The 25,225-nt window shown below is 43.1% G+C and overlaps 1 protein-coding gene across 2 annotated transcripts in view; it reads right to left on the bottom strand.

The window, feature by feature from the left end:
• The window catches only part of NUGGC (nuclear GTPase, germinal center associated), a 52,508-nt gene that overhangs the window by 22,994 nt on the left and 4,289 nt on the right, over positions 1–25,225 (bottom strand). For both annotated transcript variants that reach the window (XM_059176576.1, XM_059176583.1), the window contains exons 2-10: positions 22,280–22,350; positions 18,672–18,776; positions 17,939–18,047; positions 16,897–17,119; positions 16,257–16,487; positions 13,049–13,258; positions 8,293–8,468; positions 6,893–6,911; positions 6,520–6,609 (exon numbers count right to left, since the gene is read on the bottom strand). In XM_059176576.1, coding sequence (XP_059032559.1) covers positions 6,520–6,609; positions 6,893–6,911; positions 8,293–8,468; positions 13,049–13,258; positions 16,257–16,487; positions 16,897–17,119; positions 17,939–18,047; positions 18,672–18,776; positions 22,280–22,304 — 1,188 coding nt within the window. In that variant the 5' untranslated portion in view covers positions 22,305–22,350. The remainder of the gene's footprint in view (positions 1–6,519; positions 6,610–6,892; positions 6,912–8,292; positions 8,469–13,048; positions 13,259–16,256; positions 16,488–16,896; positions 17,120–17,938; positions 18,048–18,671; positions 18,777–22,279; positions 22,351–25,225) is intronic.

Raw genomic sequence — 25,225 nt, forward strand, 5'->3', positions numbered from 1 at the left:
AGCTTGTAGCCCAAAACAGGAGGGATATTAGATGAAAGCAGAATCAAAAAAGGGATAGTAAAGTTGGAGGTAGCTTGAGATCAGTAATATAAATCATGACCCATTTTCAAAAAAAAAAAATCTCTTTTATAGCTTCATCATTAAAATAATTTTGCAGTGATATCACCCTACCCACTGCTTTTGCTTTCATTTGATATGGATCCCTAGCACCCCAACTTTTATTTTTAGCATGGTTCTTTACTAAAAGAAACCCAGGTTTATTTGAGAGTAGGAGGTCTCCCTATCTTGTGGCAGGGAAAAATAAAAGGAGCCTGAGTATCTTGTTGTTGCCAAAGAACAAAAATATTTTTTAAAAAATGTCTGGGTAAGGCTAAAAGGAACCAGCTTAAATTACAGACTCCCATTGGCCAAGAGGTGAACGGAAACAATAAAAAGAACACAGTATTTCCGTGAAAAGCCATGAGTCCTCAAACCAAGTAAAATAATAATAAGAAAAATATATATGTATTGGTCTCTGCCCCCAGATTCTGACACAGGAATTCCTTATAAATTGGGGTGCTAGGACAATCTTTGGTTCTAACATTAGTCCTGGACCCCAGTTCTCAGTACAGAGCTCCTAAAACCATTGTCATTTCCTAAGTGGTAAGAGCCTTAGAACTATCTCTTTTTCTAATATTTGGTCTTTGACTCTAGTACCTGACACAGATCCTAAATCCCTTAGAATTAGTCCTCAGTGAGAGGAGTGTCTTCTTTTTCTAATGAGGCAACTCTGGGTGAGCTCCTGAATAGGGGCTGGTTACAGAAGTTCAGGTCATTAGAAGTTTGGAATTTTCAGCTCTACTCCACCCACACCCCATTCTCCAGAGATGGTAGAGGGGCTAGAAATAGAGTAATTGACAATGACTCTGTGAGGAAGCCTCCGTAAAACCCCAACAGGATGGGGTTCAAAGAGCTTCCAAGTGGGCAAACACATCCCCATAACAAGAGGGTGATGTAGCCCAATGCCATGAGGACAGAAGTTCTTGCATTTGGACCCCTCCCAGACCTTTCCCTTTCATCTTGCTGTTCATCTGTATCTTTATTCTTTATTGTATAAAAAAAACTGGTAAGGGGCTCCTGGGTGGCTCAGTGGGTTAAAGCCTCTGCCTTCAGCCCAGGTCATGATCTCAGGGTCCTGGGATCGAGGCAGGCTTCCCCCCCTCTCTCTGCCTGCCTCTCTGCCTACTTGTGATCTCTGTCTGTCAAATAAATAAATAATATCTTTAAAAAAAAAACCCTGGTAAATGTAAGTAATTATTTCCCTGCATTCTGCGAGCTGTTCTAGTTAATAATTGAATCCAAGGGGAAAGAGATCATGGGGACCTTCAATTTGTAGCTAAGTCAGATGGAAGTTGTGGGTAAACTAGGGACTTACTATTTGCAGTTGGCATCTGAAGTAGGGGGAAGTATTGTGGGACTGAGCCCTTCACCTGTAGAATCTGATGCTATGTCCAGGAAAATATTTTCAACTAAATTTCAATTAAATTGTAGGATGCCCTACCTCATGACCCAGTAATTGCACTACTAGGTATCTATCCAAAGGATACAAAAATAGTGATTCAAAGGGGTACATGCACCCTAATGTTTATAGCGGCACTGTCCACAATAGCCAAAATATGGAAAGACCCCAGTTGTCCACTGACAGATGAATAGATAAAAAAGATGTGGCATCACACACACACACGCGCGCACACACACACACACACACACACACACATATATATATATAAAACACAGCCATCAAAAAGGATGAAGTCTTGCCATTTGCAAGAACGTGGGTAGAACTAGAGGCTATTATGCTAAGTGAAATAAGCCAGTCAGAGAAAGACAAATACCATATGATTTCACTAAACGTGGAATTTAAGAAACAAAACAGATGAACATAGGGGAAGGGAAGGAAAGGAAAAATAAAATAAGATAAAAACAGAGAGGGAGGCAAACCCTAAAAGACTCTTCACTCTAGGAAACAAACTGAGAGTTGCTGGAGGGGAGGTGGGTAGGGGATGGCGTGACTGGGTGATGGGCAATAAGCAGGGCATGGGATGTAATAAGTAACGAGCACTGGGTGTTATGTGCAACTGATGAATCACTAAATTCTACCCCTGAAACTAATAATACACTACATGTTAACCTAAAAAAAAAAAAAAAAAAAAAAAAGAATGTAGTGTCACAGAGAACTGCTCAGTGTGGGGGAAAAAATCCCAACACCGATGTCAGAGTGTTGTTAATTGTGTTAGCATAGACTGGAAGAATTAATACCATTAAAATGTGCATCCTGCCCAAAGCAATCTACAAATTCAAGGCAATCCCTATCAAAATACCAAAAGCATTTTTCATAGAACTAAAACCAATAATACAAAAATTTGTATGAAACCACAGAAGAGCCCAAATAGCCAAAGCAATGTTGAGAAAGAAAAACAGCTAGACGTGTCACAAGTCCGGATTTCAAACCATACTACAAAACTATAGTCATCGAAACAGTATGATACTGGCACAAAAACCAACACATAGATAATGGAAGAGAAAAGACAGCCCAGAAATAAACCCATGCTTGCATGGTCAATTAAACTACCATAAAAGAGGCAAAAATATACAATGGGGAAAACACAGTCTCTTCAATAAATGGTGTTGGGAAAGCTGGTCAGCTACATGCAAAAGAATGAAACTTGACTACTTTTTTAAACCATATACAAAAATAAGCTCAAAATGGATTAAGACCTAAATGTAAGGCCTGAAATCATAAAACTCCTAAAAGAACAGATAGGCAGTAAACATTTGGACATTGTATTTATTTGGATCTCTATCCTCAGGCAAAGACAACAGAAGCAAAAAGAAACAACTGGGCAGCCATCAAAAGAAATGAAATCTTGCCATTTGCGACGACGTGGATGGAACTAGAGGGTATCATGCTTAGCAAAATAAGTCAATCAGAGAAAGACAACTATCATATGATCTCCCTGACATGAGGAAGTGGAGTGCAACATGGGGGTTTTCGTCGGTAGGAGAAGAATGAATGAAACAAGATGGGATTGGGAGGGAGACAAACCATAAGTGACTCAATCTCACAAAACAAACTGAGGGTTGCTGGGGGGAGGCGGTTTGGGAGAGGAGGGTGGGGTTATAGACATTGGGGAGGGTATGTGCTATGGTAAGTGCTGTGAAGTGTGTAAACCTGGCGATTCACAGACATGTACCCCTGGGGATAAAAATACATTATATGTTTATAAAAAAATAAAAATAAAATTAAAATAAACTGGGACTACATCAAACTAAAGAGCTTTTGCCCAGAGAAAGAAACAGTCAACCAAAAAAAAGGCAACCTACTGAATGGAAGAACATATTTGCAAATCCTACATGGGATAAGAGGTTAATATCCAAAATATATAAAGAATTCATGGGAGAATACACCAAAAAAAACCAAATAATCCAATTAAAAATGGGTAGAGGAAAACAAAAAGATGAATAAGGAAACTGCACAGACATTTTTCCAAAGAAGACATATAGATGGTCAGCAGACAAATGAGAAATGCTCAACATCACTAGTCACCATGAAAATGCTACTTACAACGGCAAGATATCATCTTACACCAATCAGATCTTTTTTTATCAAAAAGATAAGAAATAATAAGTGTTAGTGAGGCTGTGGAGGAAAAAGAACCCTCATGCACTGTTGATGGGATTGTAAATAGGTGCAGTCACTGTGGAAATAAGCATGGAGTTTCCTGAAAAAATTAAAAATAGAAATACCATATGATCCAGCAATTCCCCTTCTGGCTACTTATTTGAAGAAAATGAAAACACTGATTTAAAAAAATCTATGCACCCTCTTGCTCACTGCAACATTATTCATAGTAGCCAAGATATGGAAGTGACCTAAGTGTCCATTGATGGATGAATGGATAGGGAAGATATGTTATAGACACATACAGTGGCATACTACTCAGCTCTAAAAATGAATGGAATCTTGCCACTTGCAGCAACACAGATGGACCTACAGGAAGTAACACTAAGAGAAACAAGTCAGATGAAGGAAGACAAATACCATATGATTTCACTTATAAGGAATATAAGAAACAAAACAAATGAACAAACAAAACAAAATAGAAACAGATTCACAAATGTGGAGAACAGACAGGTGTTTGCGGGAGGGGAGGGGGATGGATGGATGGGCAAAACAGGTGAAGGGGATTAAGAGGTACAAAATTCCAGCTACAAACTAAGTCAGTCATGGGGATGTGAAGTACGGCATAAGGACTAAAGTCACTAACACTGGAACAACATGGGGACAGATGGTAACTAGGCTTACTTGGTGGTGATGGTTTTCTGATGTATAGAACTGTCAAATTACTATGTTGTACCCCAGAAACTAATATAATATTGTGAGTTGACTGTACTTCAATTAAAAAAAAAATTGTCGTGAGTGTGTTAATAGCGTGAGAGGAAAGGAGAGACACACCGGAGGAGTGGGATGGTTTTCATTCCAGGTACCCTAAAGCTGTGTCATACCTAGCTCCAAGGACGCACCTGAGAACAGAAACACCCAGCTCTCTTTCACCGGTCACATAAAATTAGTCATCCGGACTTGGGGGTATAAGCTCCCTAACATCTCTCGAAGGTCTCTCCTCTCCTCCAGGGCTGTAGTGACTGCCTTGTTCAAGCTCTTAGCTCTTCCAGCGGGATTACAGGAAAAGCCTCCCCAACAGGTCTCTCTCGGCATCTGGTCTTCACTTGCCCCTCCCCCCACCCATTCTCCTTAACGCTGAGAAAACAATCTTTCTAAAATACATAGTATTTCCAGACTACGCTCTACAAAAGGAGCCTCAGGGATCTGTCCTTTTTCTTACAATACATTTTCCTAATTTTTATTTTTATAATAAAAAATCAGCATAGACATCTATAGGAATGACTGCTTTATAATCAACTTCTGCCTCATATTTTCTATGATTAAGATTCAATTTGCTCCAATGAAGGCATGCAGTACAGGGGAAGGGTTCACAATAATTCAGCTGAAGTCAAGTGGTCAGAGAATTAAGGTATCACCTGGCCCTCAGAGGTGTAGGCGTGCAGACCTGTATGATAGAACCCTAGTCACCCAGCAAGCTGACTCACTGTTGTCCAAACCCTATTTCATATGCACCAACGCACCACATTTATTAGCAATAAATGTAGTTGTGAATTGTGTATTGAAATACTTTGTGTTTTTGTTTCCAGAAACAAAATGATGAGGTACTCGTTAAATGCATATTTCTTGAATGCCAGCAAGAAAGCTGAAGAGAATAGGAACAGGTTTGCTCACTTATTGCCTCATTAAAAGCAGCATTTAAGAATTGGTTGGTCAAAGGTTTTGGCTTAAGTACAAGGTCTGATTATTCTGAATTAGAGACAAAAGTTTTGAAAATTTCAATTCCACTTTGTACATCAGACGTTTTCTGCATCAATGTAATTGAATTCAAACTGCAGAATGCAATTAAATATAGAACTGGACCTCGGGCCATATGTTTTTACTATTACCCAGAGCCAAAGATTTAGTTTCAGCAAAACCAAAACATCTATCCCATTATGCTGACCCCAATATACCACTTCTATGTTTTGTTTGTAGTTTATCTTAAAACTGCTTTCAGTTTTATCATTGTATAAGACAATTATAGTAAGGAGATTTATGTCTGTAACTTTATTTCAGTGGCAGAATAACAAAAAATAATTTGAGAAAATACAGAGATTCCCACAGAACAGGGGAATCGCCCCAGGGGGGCGCCTGGGGGTGCTCAGTCAGTCAAGCATCTGACTCTTGATTTCAGCTCAGGTCATGATCTCAGGGTCATGAGATCAAGTCCCGTGTGCTCTGGGCACAGAAACAGCTTAAGATATTCTCTCTCTCTCCTTCTGCCCTTCCTGTCCTCCATCTCCTCAACCCCTTGCTCCAGCTCTCTCTCTCTAAAAAATGAAAAAAATAGCTCCAGCCGCATCTCCCAATGCTTCTGCAGAAGGCCCTTTCGCCCACATCCTCACCTTACTAAAGACTACTGGTTCTTTATAATTCTGCCCAAGGGCATGAGGAGTTTTCCCTGCACCTCTCTGCAACACCGCCTCTCTGCCTGCTAGTGAGATCTGGAGAAGATCGTGTGTCCCCACAGCACCCTATGCATTCCTCCCTCGAATCATCCTCGAACAGTGTGATGACCTCTGATATCACCTATGGGTATCTCTCTCTCAGTGGACCGTATGCTCATCCCATCCTTCCAGCAACCACGGGAGGTAGATGTTATCAACTCCCCATTTTACAGATGAGAAAGTGGAGGCTCAGGGAGAAGTAATTTGCCAAAAGTCACAAAGTTATTAACCAGGAGGACTAAGTTGACTCCAAACTGTTTGTTCCAAAGCTTTTGATGTGGCAACTACACAAGACCCAGTAGACATCTGTTTCTGAAAATCTGAGTGGTTGAAAAGCCAGAAAACACATTTGGAAATCTGTTAACTCACCTTGAGCTTTTCCTTGAGAATTCTATTCCTTTGTAGTTTTATCATTTCATTTCTTTCTAAAACAGCCTCCCGCTGACTCAAAATAGCTCCCTAGGTTGGGAAAAGAAATGAAAGCATGACAAAGAGTCCAAGGTTATCGAGAGTGATATGGTGATAAGCTACACAGTTATTTCTGGCATAACTTCATTTGGCCCAGACAAATGTGTATGGCTTTGAATTTTATAGTATTAATCATGAAAAGTATTATTAAAAATAGCGAGTTCTTGCATATGTCCAAACTCATTAAGTTGTTATATGAAATGCATGCAATTATTTGTGTATCAATTGTATACCAATGGAGCTTAAAAAATAAAAATAAGTAGTCCGTACTTACATTTCTCACTTTTCTTTCCCTGAAAAGAAAATTGTAACAATTACTTAACTCGTTTTGTGTGTCACAGCAGTCTTTCGACTTTCCCTGAAAGCAGTATATACGGTTGTGCCTTAATTCTTTCACATAAGCTTTCTTTGGTCCAAATGTCCTCTCTTCTGATCTACCTCCAGTGTCCACTTGAAACAAGGGTCTTTATTTCTCATTGTTTTGTTGGTGCTGGAATTTTCTGTGGCCCCATCCCCCGGCCCAATCAAAATGCAGCCCCCTCTCTCTGGGTCCCCATAACACTTTGCTTGTCCCTCTCTTATAACCTTTAACCTTCTTGTAAGAAAGCAGACTTGGTGACTAGGTGCTGTGCCCTTCTGAATGTGCAGCCCCTACCACAGTGTTCAATAAGGGCTTCATAAATCTGATGGTAATGTTCAGTTGCAGAGTTGGCACTGGAAGGGAGCACTGGAGATACTATTCTGGGGCAGGGGGCGGGGCGAAAAAAGCCTGCAGGCCAAAAAAAAAAAAAAAAATTGAAGCTGAAGTTCCAACCTAACCCATGAGAGCAAGAAGCAGGGGAAACATCCTTGGTCTTTTTCTTTAACCTAGACGGTGTCTCTGCTTCATGAATTCCTGGAGACACGGGTGCAAGTTTCAGTGGGGGGCGGGGGGGGGGAAGGGCAGAGATGACAGGTGACCGGTAAGGATGCTCTAATTAGAGCAGGGAAGCATTAACAACATTCTCTCTGGTGACCATAGGCCCGTGTACCCAGGACAGACAGGTTGATACTTGCTGTAAGGGTTAAGAACACCCCCTTTCCACTTTCAAAGCATGCCAGTTGAGAAGGTAAGTTATGGCTCTCTTGGTTACAGAGATCCACGTGGAAATGGGCACACTTAACATCTATTAAACTCTAAATGCTTACCTTCCACTAAAATTTAGTCAGAATGCTGTTACTTTTGGCCAAAGCTCTGAAACATCGAGAACCTTGTTCCACAGGGGTTTAAAGCCTAAAACAGAATCTGACACTTTAAGGTTGTGCAATGTCAGATAGCACTCTAGACACTGCCTACCAGCTGTGGGGGCGTCTCCACATCCCATATCTGTGGGGCGCCACCACAAGTCTGAGAGGTGCTCTTTGCATCTCCTACACATGAGTGGCACCCTGTATGGGGACAGCCTACTGGGTATGGAGCAGCTACTCTGTTAGAGGGCCCACAGTGTTCAGATTCCCAAGGCAATCTACCTAAGGTCCCAAGGGTCCTAATGTCCTTGGAGGTTCCCCAGACTTCTCTTTTATCCCCAGCAGTTGCTTCCCTGGGTCTGAAATGCCCAGGAGTCAAAGCTCTGTCATTACAGCAGTTGGGACCCATAGAGGAAAGCCCACAGACCCTCGAGCCCAGCCCTGTACCTCAGATATTCCGGCAGGTGGAGTTTGTCAGTCTTGGTGACCACCAGTGCCACGTCTCTGCAGAAGCCCCTTTGGCAGGCTTTGATGCTCTCGTTCAGCAGGTCTTCATGGGCTCTCCCTCCAGAAACTCTTTCAATGTCACAGATCACCCAGATCACTGAGCATTTATCAATGGTCTGTGAAACAGAACCACAATAATTTTAAGAATGTAAGTGGCATCTCAGTTGTAGAGGACATGAGCCCTTAATGTATCATTTATGTCCTCCGCCCATTTATGTTGCTCTGTACCATCTCTCCTCCAGTCCTGCCTCTCAGCTCTCCCCACCACATTCTCCATGTACCAGCTAGGCTGAGCTTCTTGAATTTTCTCAGATGTAACTTGGTCTTTCATCCCTCAGGACCTTTACACTTGCCGTGACCTCTGCTTGACCCCCATTCGCCCTTTGGATTTGACCACCCCTCCTCTGCACCCTCCAGCACCTGGACTTACCTGTTATGGTATCATGGTATCTCTCAGGCTTAGTGCTAGGCTGGGCTCTCTGTACCTCTTCACCCCGCCTGACCCCACATCACCTCTAGACTGTGAGGTACTTGAAAAGAAGAGGTTGCACTTTGCGGCTTAGAATTCACATCCCCCTTTGGCACAGCGATTGATCCCTCCTGGAGGCTTCATAGCTATTTGTGGCATTACTGATTGATAGAATTCAAGAAATCAGACCTCCAGCCCCAGATCTATCACTGGCTTGCTTTACCTCAGTTGTCTCCTAGGGAAAATTATTGTCTTTCCAGAACTAGTTACTGGTCATGCATTGACCTCAAAGTTACCAGCACAGGGCATCAGTTCCATGTTTGCCCCTGCGTATGCAGCACACTGCCACCACGTGGGGGCAAGGAGCCCCTGGAGACATTTTTAATTGTTACAACTTGGGGTAAGCTAGTGGGCGGGGGTAGAGGACAGGAATGCTGTTAAAACATTCTTTAGCGCCCAGGTAAGCAGCCCCCCAAAATGTCAACAGTGCTGAGGCTGAGAAATCTTGGGTTTTGAGTTTGTTTTTACCAGTGGAGTCTTTTTCAACTGAAATCTTAGGACAATTTCCAAAAGATTTTTTAAAATTGAACTGCTTTAATTGAATTGGAGATGGAGGGTTTGGAGCCCCCCACCTCCTCAGCATCCTCAATCCTCTGTCCATGCACCTCTTGGCTTTGTGGATCATTATTTTTAAACTGTCTATCTCCAGAGTTAGACAAACTTCACCATTTTACAGAGGTAAAAGGTCAGGAGGCTAAAGATCAGTTTGAAGGCCATACAACTATGGGCCCTGAGCCTCCTCCTTATGGATGGACTCCCCTTGAGGCAGGAAAATAAAAACTGGCTCCCTCCATTTCCCAAGCTATAAACTATCTAGGGAAGATCGCAGGATAGCAGGCTACCAGCTCCCCCAGGGCAAGGCCTCTTTCACCTTTGTATTCCCATGGTCCTGGGAAACTGCAGGTGCTTCCTAAATGTTTATTAACATAAGAGGACTGCAAATTTCTGGCCCTACACAAGGCTCTGACTGCCAGGACTTGGTCAAGTTAGAGGCTCAGAAGAATGAAAAACACTACCTAGAGCAACTAAATTTAGGAATGAGTGGGGTGACATCCGTGCCAGCCCAACCCTCCCTCCCATGAGAACAGGGCCTCAGAGGGCTCAGGCGACAGGCTGAAGGTGTCATGACTTCAAGGCGGCAGAAAGAGACACAGGAATTCATAATAGTCTTAGCTTAGGGACAGCAAGGCGGGAAGCTAGAGGGAGGAGGAAGGGGGCATTCTGCTCTGTTCTCCTAAAAAGTGGGGAGTCTTTAGTCACTCCACGTGAGAGAGTCTCACAAAACCACAGGCATGCAGGGGAGCTGAGGCCAAGCAGAACAGGCCAGGAACCATCCCTTCACTGTAGCCCGACCTCCTCAGAGAGGCTGATCTGGGCCAGATCTGCCGGCTCCTCTGTTCTGAGCGGCCTTTGACAGGCTGCCCAGCATATCGCAACTGGCAGCAGCCATGGCTCCCTCCAGGGAGAGAGGCTGGCTGCCTCCTTACGCTGCTGCTCCCAGGCCTAGCCTGCAACTAGCCAAGGCTGGCTATTTCACTTCAAGAGTGACAAGAACCTCAAGAAACAAAGGCCCTCATGTCAGGACTTGAGCAGACCGCCAAGGGGAAGGACATTCAGACTGCCTGTATCTTAAAGAACTGTTGCGGGAGGTCCTGTGGGAGAGAGAGAGAGAGCCTCAGCTGGGAAGGTGGGGACCTGCTCTCAGGTTCAAATTCTGCCTTTCGATAGCTGTGTGGTCTTGGGAAAATTACTTCCCCTCTCTGAGCCTTCATTTCCTCATCCATAAAATCAGGCTGATTATCTGTCAGCTGTCCTCCTTTCATCCCGATCTTGACTGCAAACTAGTCTCAAAGCTCCCCTGACCCACAGTCATGCATTTAGCACAAATCCGCAGAATTTAAAGTTTGCATATATCAGAGAATTGATGGTTCTTTATGGAGCCTTCTACAGTGCAGGACTGATCATGACTCACTGATCCCAGCCCTCATGCCCAGTCTTCTTTCAGCTCCTGTCCTATGCCTCATTTCCATGTTCCCTCCCCATGCTTCTGAGCTCCTCACCTGAAGATACCCTTTCTCTCTCTATCACATACCCCAGTACCTCTCGTCATTCGAGCTTCCCCAGGAAGGGTAGTGTTTAAGCCCAACTTTTGGGTTTGCCTTCTGTAACCCTCTCCTCTGTACCCCACAATCCTTTCCTCCAGCCACCCCCAAAAGACTCATCCTTCCCCCAAAACTTGGCTCCTTCGTTTCTCTGGGTCTTTGCTGCTGTCTGACCTATGACAGTGCTCAGGGGTCCCATTCTCAACAATCTTCTCTGGTGACAACTGGGCTTAAGCGCCCTCTCTGAAGCTATCCTCACATGCAAAAAGAATGCACTCTCATTGTTAAGTAACCTGGTTTGTTAAGTACTATAACTAATTAGATTCTCTCCCAGACTACAAGATTGCCAAGGGCAAGGACTCTGTTTCCCTCCATCCAAAACCTAATGCAAAACTGAGGAGAGGCTCAGTGGGTGTTTGCTGAAGGAATGAGGTCTCTCGTTGAAGGTAATTTCTATTTTTGAGCGTTGATAGCACCTTAGACTTCTCGTGTCTCACAATCTGCCAAGGATTTAGTCATCTGTAGGTATCTCCTCTCCTGTTAGACCCTAAGCCCCTTGTAGGAAGGTTCTGCTTCTCGTTCAACATTGATTTATTTTGTTTTCAGCTTTTTAGTTTTTTTGTTATATAGGGATTACACGTTCATGCAAAATATAACAAACAATACACAGGTGTGTGTAGTAAAGAGTAGTAGTAAACATAGAAACTCGTTAACAGTTGGGTGTCTATCCTTCCAAAAGGCAAGAATCTCCTTTTGCTGTTCATTTACAAACATTACACACACACACACACACACACACACACACACGCATGCGTGCACATGCATTCGCGCAATTCTTAACATTAAAGACCATGTTCTGCATCTTTTAATTTCGTTTTGTTTTACCGCATAAGTTTATAGAGTTGAAGAGAAGAGAGGCTTTTGAGCCATCCTGCCTGGGTTAAAATCCCCAGAGTGATAATGGGCAACTTCCTTCACTGAGATCAGTACATAGTATAAAATATATGCTTGGTAAATGTCTGCTATCATTATTATTATTGGCTATAATCTTTGCATCCTCAGTACATTGTCTTACATATTATATGTGTTTGATGAATGAAAAGCAAATGAACAAAGAGATAAATTCTTAAAAGATGTTTCAAACTCTAATCATTAGGTACAGATCTAACCACCCCAATGCTTAACTCTCTGGCTGTAGACATATCCGGGGGTGCCCCATCAGCTCTGACTTCATCTGCCGAGATTTGAAACCCTACCCAAGATTTTGGCTGAAAGGACAGACTTTCAACCACCACTTCAGCCACAGCTGATTGCACTAAAGATTGATGCTTACACCAGAGAGGGTGAAGCATTAGCTGGGAAGTACTTAATCCCATTTTCCTTCTTAGGAATTTGAACTAAAACACATAGAGACTGAAGTCAAACAGTCATAGGCGGAGGTGGGGGGTCATTCTCCACGACGTGGAACCTAAGGACTAAGTAGAGAAAGCTAAGTGAAAAGCAGGACTTTGCAGAGAGATGCTCAAAGAGGAATAGTCCCAAGAGCCAGGCAGAGGGTGAGAGAGACAATGGCAGCTTCTGTCCTGATAGGAGGCCCTGAGGTCTGGCTGTTTCAGGAGATGCTCAGATACTTTTTCAATTAATCCCTCTTGGCTTGGGATTGCTTTATTGGGCCTCTGTGCCTTACAGCTAAACACCTTAGTGGCCTCCTGGTTCCTTGGTGCTTAGCTCTCAGCTTCTCCACTTTGTACCCACCCCTTGGCCTCCCTCTCCCCCTGTCTGCATTTCCTCTGCTTACTCCTAGACCGCACTACTTGGTTGCTGACCTTTCTCCTGTTCTTCCTACTCTTGTTCTAGCTTCCAGGCCTGCCTCACGATTCCTCCCTCCCCAGTTTCTCTGGCCACCTCTCTCCTGCCATTGACCTGGATAGACCTAGCAAGTAGAAGAATCTAAGCCCTTGAGCTCCTACAACCCCAGCAGCTGAAGCAGAGCATTCTTTGTTGCTTTAGAAAGGGTGGAGGAATTTGAGGGAGGAGGGAATGAAGTCACAGGAAAGAGAATCACCTTTTTCCACATTTCATCCCTCTTGCTGTTGAAGTCGCCTGTGCCTGGGATGTCCACCAGCACAACGCCTTCTGGAATCAGCTCTGATTTGGGAAGAGTTACTTCCACGTGTTTGATCAAGGGCCAAATTTGTGTCTGAGCTGACTCTCCATCCAAGTCTCTCCTCTGAGTCCGGATGTAGGGGTCCAGCTTGACAGACAGCTCTCCTGCCTGAGGAAGAAGGACAAAGTCACACACACCAGATGTTCTCCCAGTTCCTCGATCCCGGATCAGCTGTGATTTGTGTTCAGTGATGGTACACTGAGTAGTGGCAGGAAACAGCACTGGGCAACGGGCTGCAGGAGGCCTGTGATCCCACCTGCAAAGGCCCTATGCTCTGAGAGCCAGAAAGGACCCTGGAGATCAGAAAGTGCAAGCTCCTTAAATGTATGTTGAAAAAAACCAGAACCAGTTAGAATGGGGCTTCAGCAAAGTTATAGCTTCACTGGATAATGAATTCAACCTCTAAATTCCATTTCAATTCTAAAATTAACATTATTAATATGCAATTGTCTACATTTTGGGGAGAGGGCATTCTTCCCCCATGGCTAATGCAAACATTTGGATTACCAGAAAGCCCTGACTTTGGAAAATTGATGGTGACATGGTGACCATATTTTCCAAACTGAAAATTAGTCTGAAATTGATCTTTAAAAATGTTTTTAAAATTTTTCTTCCAAATACAAAAAAAAATCTTGATGTGTAGGCATTTCCAGAATGTTTTAATGATGGGGGGTGATGGGGACTTGTTCTCTGCCCATTATTCCTAGCATGGGACACATTCATGCCAGCAACCATGTGTGGCAGCAAATCTCTACCAGGATACTACTTCAAAAGACAGATGATTTGGGATATATGATAGTCGTTTTTTAAAAAGATTTATTTATTTATTTTAGAGAGAGAGAGAGAGCACACTGGGGGTGCAGGGGAGAAGGGCAGAGGGAGAGAGAGAGAGAGAGAGAGAGAGAGAGAGAATCTCCAGCAGAACCCCTGCTGAGCATGGAGATTTATCCCATGAAAACTAAGATCATGACCTGAGACAAAATCAAGAGTTGGACGCTTAACTAACTGAGCCACCCAGGCACCCCTTTGGTGGTCATTGTTAATAAATATCTATAAAATAGTCCTGAAAGAAAGATAAGAACAGAAATTCTTAAGAGAGTTGAGATTAAATCAGGGGGTTTGTTGCAATATGGGTAGGGAGTCACAGAATTCATCAATTCTAATCAAATAATAGGAAAATGTGAAAGAAAAGTTCTTTAAGATATTTAATTTAAAAAACAAAAGAGATACTGGGGGTGTTTAGGTGGTGCAGTTGGTTGGGCGGCTGACTCTTGGTTTCAGTTCAGGTCATGACTTCATGGTCATGAGATTGGGCCCTGTGTTGGGCTCCCTGCTCAGTGCAGAGTCTGCTTGGGATTCTCTCTCTCCTTCTGCCCCTCCACTCACGCTCTCTCTTTCTCTCTCTCTCTGAAGTAAATAAATAAATCTTTAAAAGAATAAATAAAGCAGATACCCTAAAGGCAGTGTGAAAGAAAAAGCATGTCCTTGAAAAGTCCCTTTGTCTAAGACGGTGGCTCAACCCAATAAACTGGCTCAGGACAAACTATTCTGGAAGGCAAGCTTGGTTTCCCTCAGTCCGATCTAGAACCCTGGACTCAGACTTTGAATCAGTGCCCTCATTCACTGAGATGTAACTGTGGTATTTCAACTCCTAGTTTCAAGGGGCAAATTTGTAACACTGAGAAGGAATATTTCTAAATACAGGGTAGTGAAGAAATGGTTACTATATTGGTACCTTGGTGTAGCTTACTTGGTGTAAATTGTGTGTGTGCTGATAAAGTAACCAGTTTTGTAATCATTGTTTCTTTGGACATGCTCAGTCTATGTTTTAGACAAAATAAGAGTGTAATTATTTTGAAGAGTGATATCCATTTAAATATAAGAAGTGGCTATTACATTTGATTTCCTAGATTTACAAGAGCTAAGTGCCTTGAAAGATTCCATTTATTTGACCTCTAAATGTGCCTGGTCAAGTATTTAAAAATTTTGGAGAGAATGGACTATATTAAATCTGAACCATAACACAGAAAGTCTAAGGAAACTCGATTAATTATACAAGTAAGCATTAGCTACTTAAGGAGAGACTTGCTATGTTAACCTTGGGAGATAATTGAAAACATTAAAATTTAGAACAAGTTTAAGTAATTGTTCTTACTTCATACCAAGAAAATGTCAGATTTATATACAGAATAACAATATTTTAAACACGAATCTTAAGAGACAAGAAACATTAGGCTTTAAATGTATAATTGTAATAAAATTATGCATTAGTTCTACAAGTGTTTTACTTTACTTTAAAAAGAAATTTAAAACGAATATTGATGATAGATGTGAGGAGAGCATTGTTCTACTAGCTGCATATCCAATATCCATCCCGTGCTTCACCCGTGCTAGCAGAATAGTGTTTGTTTGTTTGTTTGGGCAGTGGATTCAAATTGGCCTCAGCCAATCACAACATATTTGCTTCTCGCTTTAGACTCCCTTTCAGCTAGAAAGGCCATGTGACTGAATCCTCTGAACAGGAAATTCTACCCAGAAGTTTACTGGGGATGTTTCTGAGAAAGTTTTTACTTTCCCAGGAAAGAGGAGATGTTGGTGCCAACTTTTTATCCATTGCTTTCTTCTATGAAGCCAACTGTGAAGTCTAGCACTTCAGTAGCATCTTATGAGTAGGAGGCAACAAGTCTGAGGACAGGCCAAGGGCGCCCAGGAGGTGTTGATCTTGACATTGATGAGCCACTGAACCAACCCACAAACCCAGCTGCTTCCAGGCTTTTTATATAAGAAAATGAATAAATCCCTATTCATCTAAGCCACTATAAATCGGATGGTTTTGTTTTTAGACATTTGTACCCCCAAGCATCCTTAATTAATCCTCAAGTAACTGTAAATAGTCTTCCCTGGGCACTAAAGACCCCCAGTCAGACACTAACATTTCTCATTTTACAACCATAAATAATGAAAAAGAACTCGGGCAGGGATACTTCTGGTTTGGGTATCAACTCGTTTCCAACAAAAATACCGTGCTGTGAGCCAATTTCCTCAATGGATTTGATTCTTAAACTTGTGACTCATGATAAAATGAAGAAAGAAATCTCAGGGCTACCTCTTCTGCCTTGAGGGTGATGATTCTGGAGGTGGGAATCTTTCCTTTGGGCCTTGCCCTCAGTAGCTCTTCATAGCTCTTTCTTTCCGCTCCATTTCCGTAAAACATCTGTAGCTTCCAGATGGCTTCCTCTACAGCATCATCCCTGTCCCACACGTCTGCCTCTTCTCTGTCTGGTTCCTCTGTCCTGTGCAGGAGTTTAGTCAAGTTCTTCAGCTCCTCCTTCCACTCCTGCCAAGGGAGAGTAGGGCCAAGCCCCTCATGACACAGACATGGAAAACAAGGAAAAAGGGGAATCCATTCCTGGAGGGACTGCCTATTCAGAAACTCTAACATCATGGAATCCAGCAGGGAATCATCTAATCCAAACCCCTTGTTTTGTCATTCAGGAATCAGGAGCCCAAGGAGGGAAATGGCTTGCCCAAAGCCCCGTAACAACAGTGACAGGATGCAGGCTAGAACCCCCATCTTGCTCTACAGAACTCTCTCATTCTGTACTATGTTCTTTTCTTTTGACAAAGGCATACACTATATCTACAAGGAATATTATGTTCATCTCTAGGAGAGAAGGAAAAGAAAAGAAAGAAAAGGAAGGAAAGAGAGCGGGAAGGAGGAAAGAAAGGAGGAAGGGGACAATTACCTGGTCCGAGAGAAGGTGGATTTTAGCCTCATACTGCTCACAGCAGCCTGAGCTCACTTGTACAATACATGACGTACATATACTTTCTCCAGATACTGGTAGAAACATTGCTTGCTGGATGATAGCGTTGATCAAGGAGCTCTTCCCAGCCCCTGTGCTTCCGAATAATCCAATGTAGATTGGGTCCAATGATGGTTTTTCAATCAAGGCAAGAAGCCTGTTTCTAAATTGATTTTTAAATGCACATGGTCAGGGTCATCAAAGCATAGTGGGAAGAGTACCAAAATAGAACATGAAGGAACTGAGTTGCAATCCCAGGCAAATCATCCATCTTTTTGAATCTCTGAGACTTTCTTGATCAGGAGGGAATATTAGTCCCCGTTTCCTACATAGAGGCGTCCTGAGCCTCAAAGGAGATTATGCAAAAATACATGGTAGTGATGATTCTATACAAACTCTGTAATGCCTACCCGGATGTAAAGCATCCTTGTTTGTGCTCTATGGAAATTATATAGTCTGGATCCTGGAAATAAATTTTAGGAAGAGGTACAGTATTACTGGCAGCAACCTGGAGACTTTTGTGAGTAAGAGATTCAGCCCGGGCACCAATCAAGTGCTTCAAGTCAGCTCAGCCCAGTGGTTGAGGCCACAGGCTAGAGTTTCACACAGCATGCGTTGGATTCAGGCCCTTTCGTTTACCAACAGTGTGACCTTGGTCCATGTCTTGGTCTCTCTAAGCCACAAGTTCAGTAAAATTGGGAAGATAATAATAGTTCCTACTTTATAGGGGTATTGGGACAAGTAAATGAAATTTGATATATGTAAAATATTTAACAGGGTACCTAGCAAGTGTGACAACCCCATGAATGGCAATAATAATCAATCAATCAATAATAAATAATAGCCCATAGCTAATGAATGTTCAGCCTTCTTTGCTTAGTTTCTAACTAAGAATTCCTCTTCATTGTTGGAGAAAAGCACTTACAATCACCTAAGGAAAGAATGGATGGAAGATTTGATGGGGAGCTGATACCAGACTCACATGAGATATTCGACTCCATTAGGAATGCTGTCATCCAGGAAGACAGACTGAATAAGTTTCTGATAAGTGTTGCTCAAAACCCTTCTGGTCCGTGACTCTAATTTTTCATCTGGAATCAACAGGAATGTATTAGCCAACACATACCTGGCAGAGATGAAGTACTACATCTCCAGAAGAGGAATGTGCTCAATACCACACAGAAAGGAAAGAAAGAAATGAAGTGAAATGAAAAGCCAATTAAATATGATAGCAAGTTATCTGACACTAGCAATGATTGCTCATGGGAGATAGCAATTATTGATTGTGAGAGCCTCCCAAGGGCCCAGTCTGCTCCGAAACCCCTTGTAACAGAAGTCGGCATATCTTTGCTGTGGGCTATAGCCCTTCTAAATTCTTCTCTCCTGTGGTCATAAAAAGAAAAACTGCCAGGGCATCATAGAAACACTCACCAAGGCACCAAACCAACCATTTTCACAGTCATTTTCCTAATCAGGAAGAGGTTATTTTGACAATCTCTTATTTTGACAACAACTCTCCTATCCAGAGACTCATAGAGATGCATTGTCAAATTATATATCCCTGCCCCAAGGCCTCCTTTTCTGGCTCAGGATCATTTGAAAATATTTCATCCTTCTTTCCAACTGAACATTCTCCTCCTTTGAGCATTTTCACACATTTGGAAAAGAACAGAGCCACATTAATACAAGCCACACAGCAGGGTCATAATACTCACATTCCTTAAGAGCACTTTGTTCCACAGAGGGAAATGCGCGGAACCTCTGGTCTCTATCTGAACGTTTTCTTTTTTTCATTGGTTCTTTAAATACATCATCGTCAACTAGAGATAAACAGAGGTTATATAAAATTAGAGGTCTTGGGCACAGCATACTTGCCTGACCTCTATCAGAACACAAACCCAAAGAATCTAAGAATTCTTTTGCCACCTCTGCAGGCCTGTTAACTCCTATCAGAGATAGGCACTGCTGGACCATTCTAGTCTGGTTCTTACTTCCCAGAGTCATAGGACTTCGCATCTAGCTCCAAAATGCAGTCTAATGTATCTCCCCAGGACATATGTTGAAATGAAATGAAAAGTCTGGAAATCCCGAGCCACCAGAATGGCTGGATATTCTTCACTAAACGCCAACTGTGTACAGAGAAGCCCAAGATACAACTAAGTGTGGGGTGAAGGAAGGCCTCTAGGAAGTTTCTCCAGACTGGGAAAGAAACTGATCAGGAGCAGAATGCAGAAAAAAGAACGGACCACATGATCAGGGCAAATCACTTCTCCTTGACTACCTGTAAGATGAGAGGCCTGACAAGAATATACTCGATGTAAGAGCGTGGGAGGGTGTTCTACCAGGGGATGCCCTTCCAAGGTTAAATTTGGAAGAATTTTCCCCTTCCTCACTGAAAGTCATTAGCAGCTGCTTCCTTACATAAAAAAGAAGAGAAATCCCCAAGCAGCAAATCTTTGTAGTACTCCAGAGATTTATTCCTTTTAATGGTTTCCCTTGGTTATGAAGTGAAGGGCTGGTAGGATCCATAATCCTCAGAAGGGTACAACCAAAACATTGTGCTTTGGCTGTGTCTTAGAAAATACCCACTGGTGGTCTTCACCTGGTTAGAAAAGGGCCATAGGTGGGTCTTTAAGTCAAGGTGATTGACAAGGATCCTAACCCAGTGTTCTTAGAATCAGTTTAGGCCTTGGGAAACGGCCATGAGAGTGATGAGGGAGCAGAAGGCTGGCTGAGGACAAAGCAAAAGGCTGACACCTTGCAATCTCCCCCTCACCCCCACCACTACTGGGTGGGACAAATGTGACATTCTTTAGGAATCTCCCAACTATCTTGATGTTAATGGCTTGCTAAAAGGGAAAGACAACCTTGATCAAGCCGCAAGACCTCTGGTATCCCGGCACCTTGTAGGCCCTCTTTAGCATATGAAATCTCTGTTGAAATCTCCCTTTCCCTAACCTTCCCCCAACCACATAGTACATAACCTGCCATCCCTCACAACCTGGGGCAGCAGCTCTTCCTGCCCACAGGTACTGTCCCTGTGCTTTATAAACCACCTTTTTGCAGAGACATCTTAAGAATTCTTTCTTAGCCATCGGCTCTGGACCTCACCCCACCGAACCTCACCTAGATTCTAGAACTTCATCAAAATGAACTCTTAAAGTTGATTCCCAAGAGTCAAGGCACTCCAAGTTCATTTAGGAGTGTGAGGCCCCAAGACTGTGCATGACATTGAGAAGTCATCTTTCCTGAAGAACCGCAGAGAAGTTTCACTCTGATACCCAAGATGGCAGCCTGTGCAGAAGGCCTAGCCTCCACCATTGGGCTCCAGACAGCAGATGTTCCAGATGGTTATTCTGTCGTTCCCCCTTGCAAAAAAGAGCTTTTGGGTTCCGAAGTTGAGATCAAAGCCCGACATCCTTCACTTTCCTCAGCAGGTTGTAGAAACTTCTTGGAATCCTGAGACACCTTTTATAACGTGGTTCAGCCTTATGGCTTCCAGCACAAACCCTGCCAGGTCCTGGAGGCTGCTCAGAAGGGTATTTCAGACCCTTCTGCCTCAGACATTTTAGCTTCTTTAATTGAGCTCAACTCAAAGAATTCATCATGGCTTAGTTGAAGGACTGCCTAGAATTAAATACCAAGCTGCTGGCTCAGTGGTTGGAACTGGAGAAGAAGCAGGGGAAAAAAAAAGAATCTACCACTTAGGCCTCCCTAGGCCAGCGATAGGCCGAAGAATATTTTAGTCCACGTTATAAAAGGTGTCTCAGGATTCCAAGAAGTTTCTACAACCTGCTGAGGAAAGTGAAGGATGTCGGGCTTTGATCTCGACTTCGGAACCCAAAAGCTCTTTTTTGCAAACAATATGTGCATAGTATCTCAGCCACGTGTATAAAACAAGGGATGGGTCCATGCATCCATGGCCTTTATTTCCATTTTATAAGCACTGGCAATTAATGTGATAAATGATCGGGAGCTTATTTCTCAACTAAAGCAAAGGCTAAGAAGTCAGATGAAACAGCAGGGTTTAAACTTTGTCTTCAGTTTCTGAAAAGAAAAGCCACTTGGAAAGGAGAAAGTTTACTATCTGGGATTTAGACCATTTCAGGTTAGTCTTGCTATATAGATTGTAACTGGAATGAACTGGTCTGAACCGGCCACACCTCGTCTCATTCCCTATAACTGCTCAAGCACTCCCTCCCCCTTTTCAGCATTTTAAAGGGAATCACCCAAGAAAAAGAGCAGTGGGAGTGGGAGGGCATCCGAAGCTAGTCTACTGCTGCTGTTGCTTCTTGCTGCCACAAGGTGTCGCGTTTGAAATGTCCCTAAAAGCTGGACAAAGGATACCGGCTCGTTAAGCCCGGACAGCGGCGGGTCTTCCAAGCAAGTTCTCTCAGGGCTAAGCTCAACCAAGAGAGCCCCAGTGTTATCTTTCTTTCCATTTACGTGCCCAGCCATGTCTCGGATGCTAGCCACCACCCCCACTGACTCAGAAACTGCGTACCCCTTGCCCCTAAGGGTTTTCATCCCCTGTGAGTGAGGAATTTTTCCTCTCAAAACACAAAGGAGGTGATACCCCCTGTTTTCTGTACCTAGGGGTTACTCTCCTGCATCCTCCTAGGGAAGGCTCCCTCCTTAGCTCCGGGGCCCTACATCAGCCTTCTGGGGAGGGAGGCCGCCCTCACTGACTCCAAAGGCACTCACTCTATAACTCCCCTTCTAAGAAAACCACCTGATATGATTCCAGGGGCCTTACATTGCTCACTCTAAGAGAGATTACCCTCAGAAAATCCAAGATGGCTTTCTGGAACCTCCTTTTAAAAGGGAGGGGAATGGGGCACCTGGATGGCTCAATGGGTTAAGCCTCTGCCTTCAGCTCAGGTCATGATCCTAGGGTCCTGGGATGGAGCCTGGCATTGGGCTCCCTGCTCAGCAGGGAGTCTGCTTATTCCTCACCCCTCCACCCCCGCCACCTGCCTACTTGTGATCTCTCTCTTTCTCTCTCTATTAAATAAATAAAATCTTTTTAAAGTTTTTTTTTTTTTTTTAAATAAAAGGAAGGGGAGCCTGGATATACAAATATAATTGCTGGTTGGACAGGCCACTACATTATGAATAGCTCTATTTTAAGCTATTGTTGAAATAATTGACATTCATTCACTGTTATGTCATAAGAAAGCAGCTTTTGAATAAAGATGAAGGAACACTGATGATAATTAAATACAGTCTCAACCCATCAGCCCTCTATTATATAATGATAAATAGGAACTATTTACTCCATCAGGGGATGTTGTAGGGATATTACCTGGATGTGGCCCCTTACTCACAAAATCCTCAGTGTCTTCCATTTCCTGATAGGCAAACGTCTGCTTTTGTCCACTTAGGAGAACCAGCCTGAAAATATATACAAAGGATGGGGGTGGGGGGCAGGTGGATAACAGCAGAAATTGTAAGTACAAAAAGCAAAAGAGTAACAGCAACAACAATGTGTCAATCTGCTTATGCTTTGTTTCTCCAACTAGATTCCAACCTCCTAAAGGCCAATAGCCATTCTAATTTGTCTTTGAATTCCTCACAACACCACATATACTACACGTCTATTTAAATAAGACAAAGATCCATGTTTGGCCATTAGTTTTCAATTGTAGTTACATCTGTAGAAATTTAAACTGATACTATCTGAGATCTTTAAGACAATCCACTCTGACAATCAGCCTCTGGTGACCAGAACCATAAAGGTGAGATGATACGGTTTTGCTCCTTTGGGTGACATCAGGGGCCCAATCGTGTAAGCCTCAGGTTCAGTTGTATTTAGTTCCACAGGTCTCAGCAAGAATCTGGAAGATGGATGGAATATTTGATATTCCCAGGGTTCCCTGGGGTGGCTTTGGAAGCTACTGAGTGGGGCAGTAGAGATGCGATACCCAGGTTCTCTGGATCTTCTTCTTTTTTTTTTTTTTTTTAAGATTTTATTTATTTACTTGAGGAAGAAAGATAGAAACAAAGCACAAGCAGGTGGAGGGACAGAGGAAGAGGCAGAAGCAGACTCCCCGCTGAGCAGGGATTCCCAGGACCCCAGGATCTGTCGGAGGCAGACACTCAACCAGCTGAGCCACCCAGACGCCCCTACTCTGGGTTTTCCTTGCCACCTCACTCCACTTCAATGAAGAACACACCCCTACTTGGCTCTATACGCAACCCCTCAGTTTGGGGCATCTGCCGGGTTAGGGGGTGGGGGAAGAGAGGCACACCCAAAAGGAGAAGTGTCAGACCCCACCTGTCTGCAGTCCACAGGCTGATAAAGCTTGGGCATGGAGGGAGAACGGAGCCCAGAGAGGACCAGAACAGACTGCACAGCACAGACTGGGTAGAGGTGTGCTATCTTAGAGCTTCTTCGTCTCCACACATAGAGAGGAATTTGAGCAACACACGTGAGGAGCACCTAAAGGGCTTCCTCTCCTTATCTGATGTCGCTGTGTGGATCACTCAGCCGTGTACTTCAAAAGCAGACAGTCACTGGCCCTTTTGAAAAATGCAAAATCTGATCTGTCAACTGCCACTAGCCCCCTGGGCTGTTAAGAGTCAAAATAGCCTCTTCTGCCTAGCTTGGCTGGTGGATATTAACTGGCGGATGGTTTCTGTACTTGGTGGGTGTTGGCTGGATGTGGTGGGAATTCCTACTATGTGCAAAGTCCTGAGGCTTAGGTGGAGTTCCTCATCTCTCTATTCCTGATCTTGAGGCTCCCTCTCAGGACTCCCCAAACTCCTTACAGTTTCCCAATGCAGGGTCTCCTAATCCATGCAGTTTAGTGTACGCTGTTCCCTCTGGGGAGTACCCTTCCCTTCTTTCTCCCAGTGAATTCCTACTCTTCTGTTAAGATCCTGTTTTAGCATATGCTCTGTGAAACTGTCCTGATTCCCAGTCATTCCCTTCTTTTGTCACCACTGCTCCAAGCACACCTTTGTTATAATTCTTTCTTGCCCCTTGTCATATCCACATTCGTTTCAGTGTTGTGTTTCCATCATGAAGTACAATCACTAACAATAAATACTGAATGAATGAATAAAATAATGGATAGGAAGCTTCTGATGAGATTCTACACCATAGGATGTTTTAAGCCAATTAGTTTTTTAAAATTTTTATTTAAACCAATTTAGTTTACATAATTAGAGTCCCAGCTTTAAGAGTAAAGCGAAGAGTAGGAACAAAAGGACAAGTGTACAAATGGAGCAGCATCAACCACAAAGAGTGTTGGGAATCCTGAACTTGATAAAGGGATGACATGGCAAAGGCAGAAGATATGGACAGGAATTCATAGTTGTCTCCAAATACATGACCTTAGAGTTGATTATACAAGAGGGATGATACATGTTTTCTGTGATCCCAAGGGAGGACCACTAGGGCTTTTGGTTTCTGTGGAAGGTATATTTGGCTTAACATTCTCTAGTAGTTAGAGTTGTCCAAAATACAAGGAGCTCCTTTAGAAAGTAATGAATTTTCTGCCACTAAAGGTATCTAAAGGTATGACCTGATAACAATCGCAACAGACTAGATGTATTGTAAGACCTCTTCAAATCCCAAGATTCTATGTTCTTACTTGAAATGTTCACCAGCAAAGCTAGTAGTAGAAGTTCTCTGAGAGGTCACAAGAATTCACGAGAGACCCAAGCAGCTCCTGGTTTGTAATGCTGAGTTAGAAGAGCTAAACTACATCAAAACCTAGCTAAGATAGGAAAACAAACAGGTAGATGAGCTCTAATGTATGCAAGTACATGGCAGTGCCTATCAATAACCCATTTTTTTTAAAAAGTAGGCTCTATACCCAATGTGAGGCTCGAACTCATGACCCAAAGATCAAGAATCGTGCTTTACCGACTGAGCTGGCCAGGGGACTCCCCTCATCAATAACTTTAGATACAGAACTAAGAATTACCCTAAGAAAGAAACCAATCTGTTGTTTTCTGAAGACAGTAGCTCAATGAGCCACAGCCACAGTCACACAAAATGCTAGGCACTATATCATAGGGAGTGCTGGAAACAAAACAAAATATATGGTCCTAGCAATAGACAAATCCACTGTAGAACCTCTAGAATAATTTGTGTTCTGGTAGCCACAATCCAGGAAGAAATAGAGAGGTCAGATGAAGTCCAAAAAAACAAAAAACAATTTGGTAAGCGTTACCACCATACAAATGCTGAGATGAAGGCCCTTCAATCTGAGAAAGAAGGAGATTTAGAGGAGAAGCAGACATGTTCACCAAATCCTGG

The sequence above is a fragment of the Mustela lutreola genome, chromosome 1 (genome assembly GCF_030435805.1).
Source record: "Mustela lutreola isolate mMusLut2 chromosome 1, mMusLut2.pri, whole genome shotgun sequence".
NCBI classification, from domain to species: Eukaryota; Metazoa; Chordata; class Mammalia; order Carnivora; family Mustelidae; genus Mustela; species Mustela lutreola.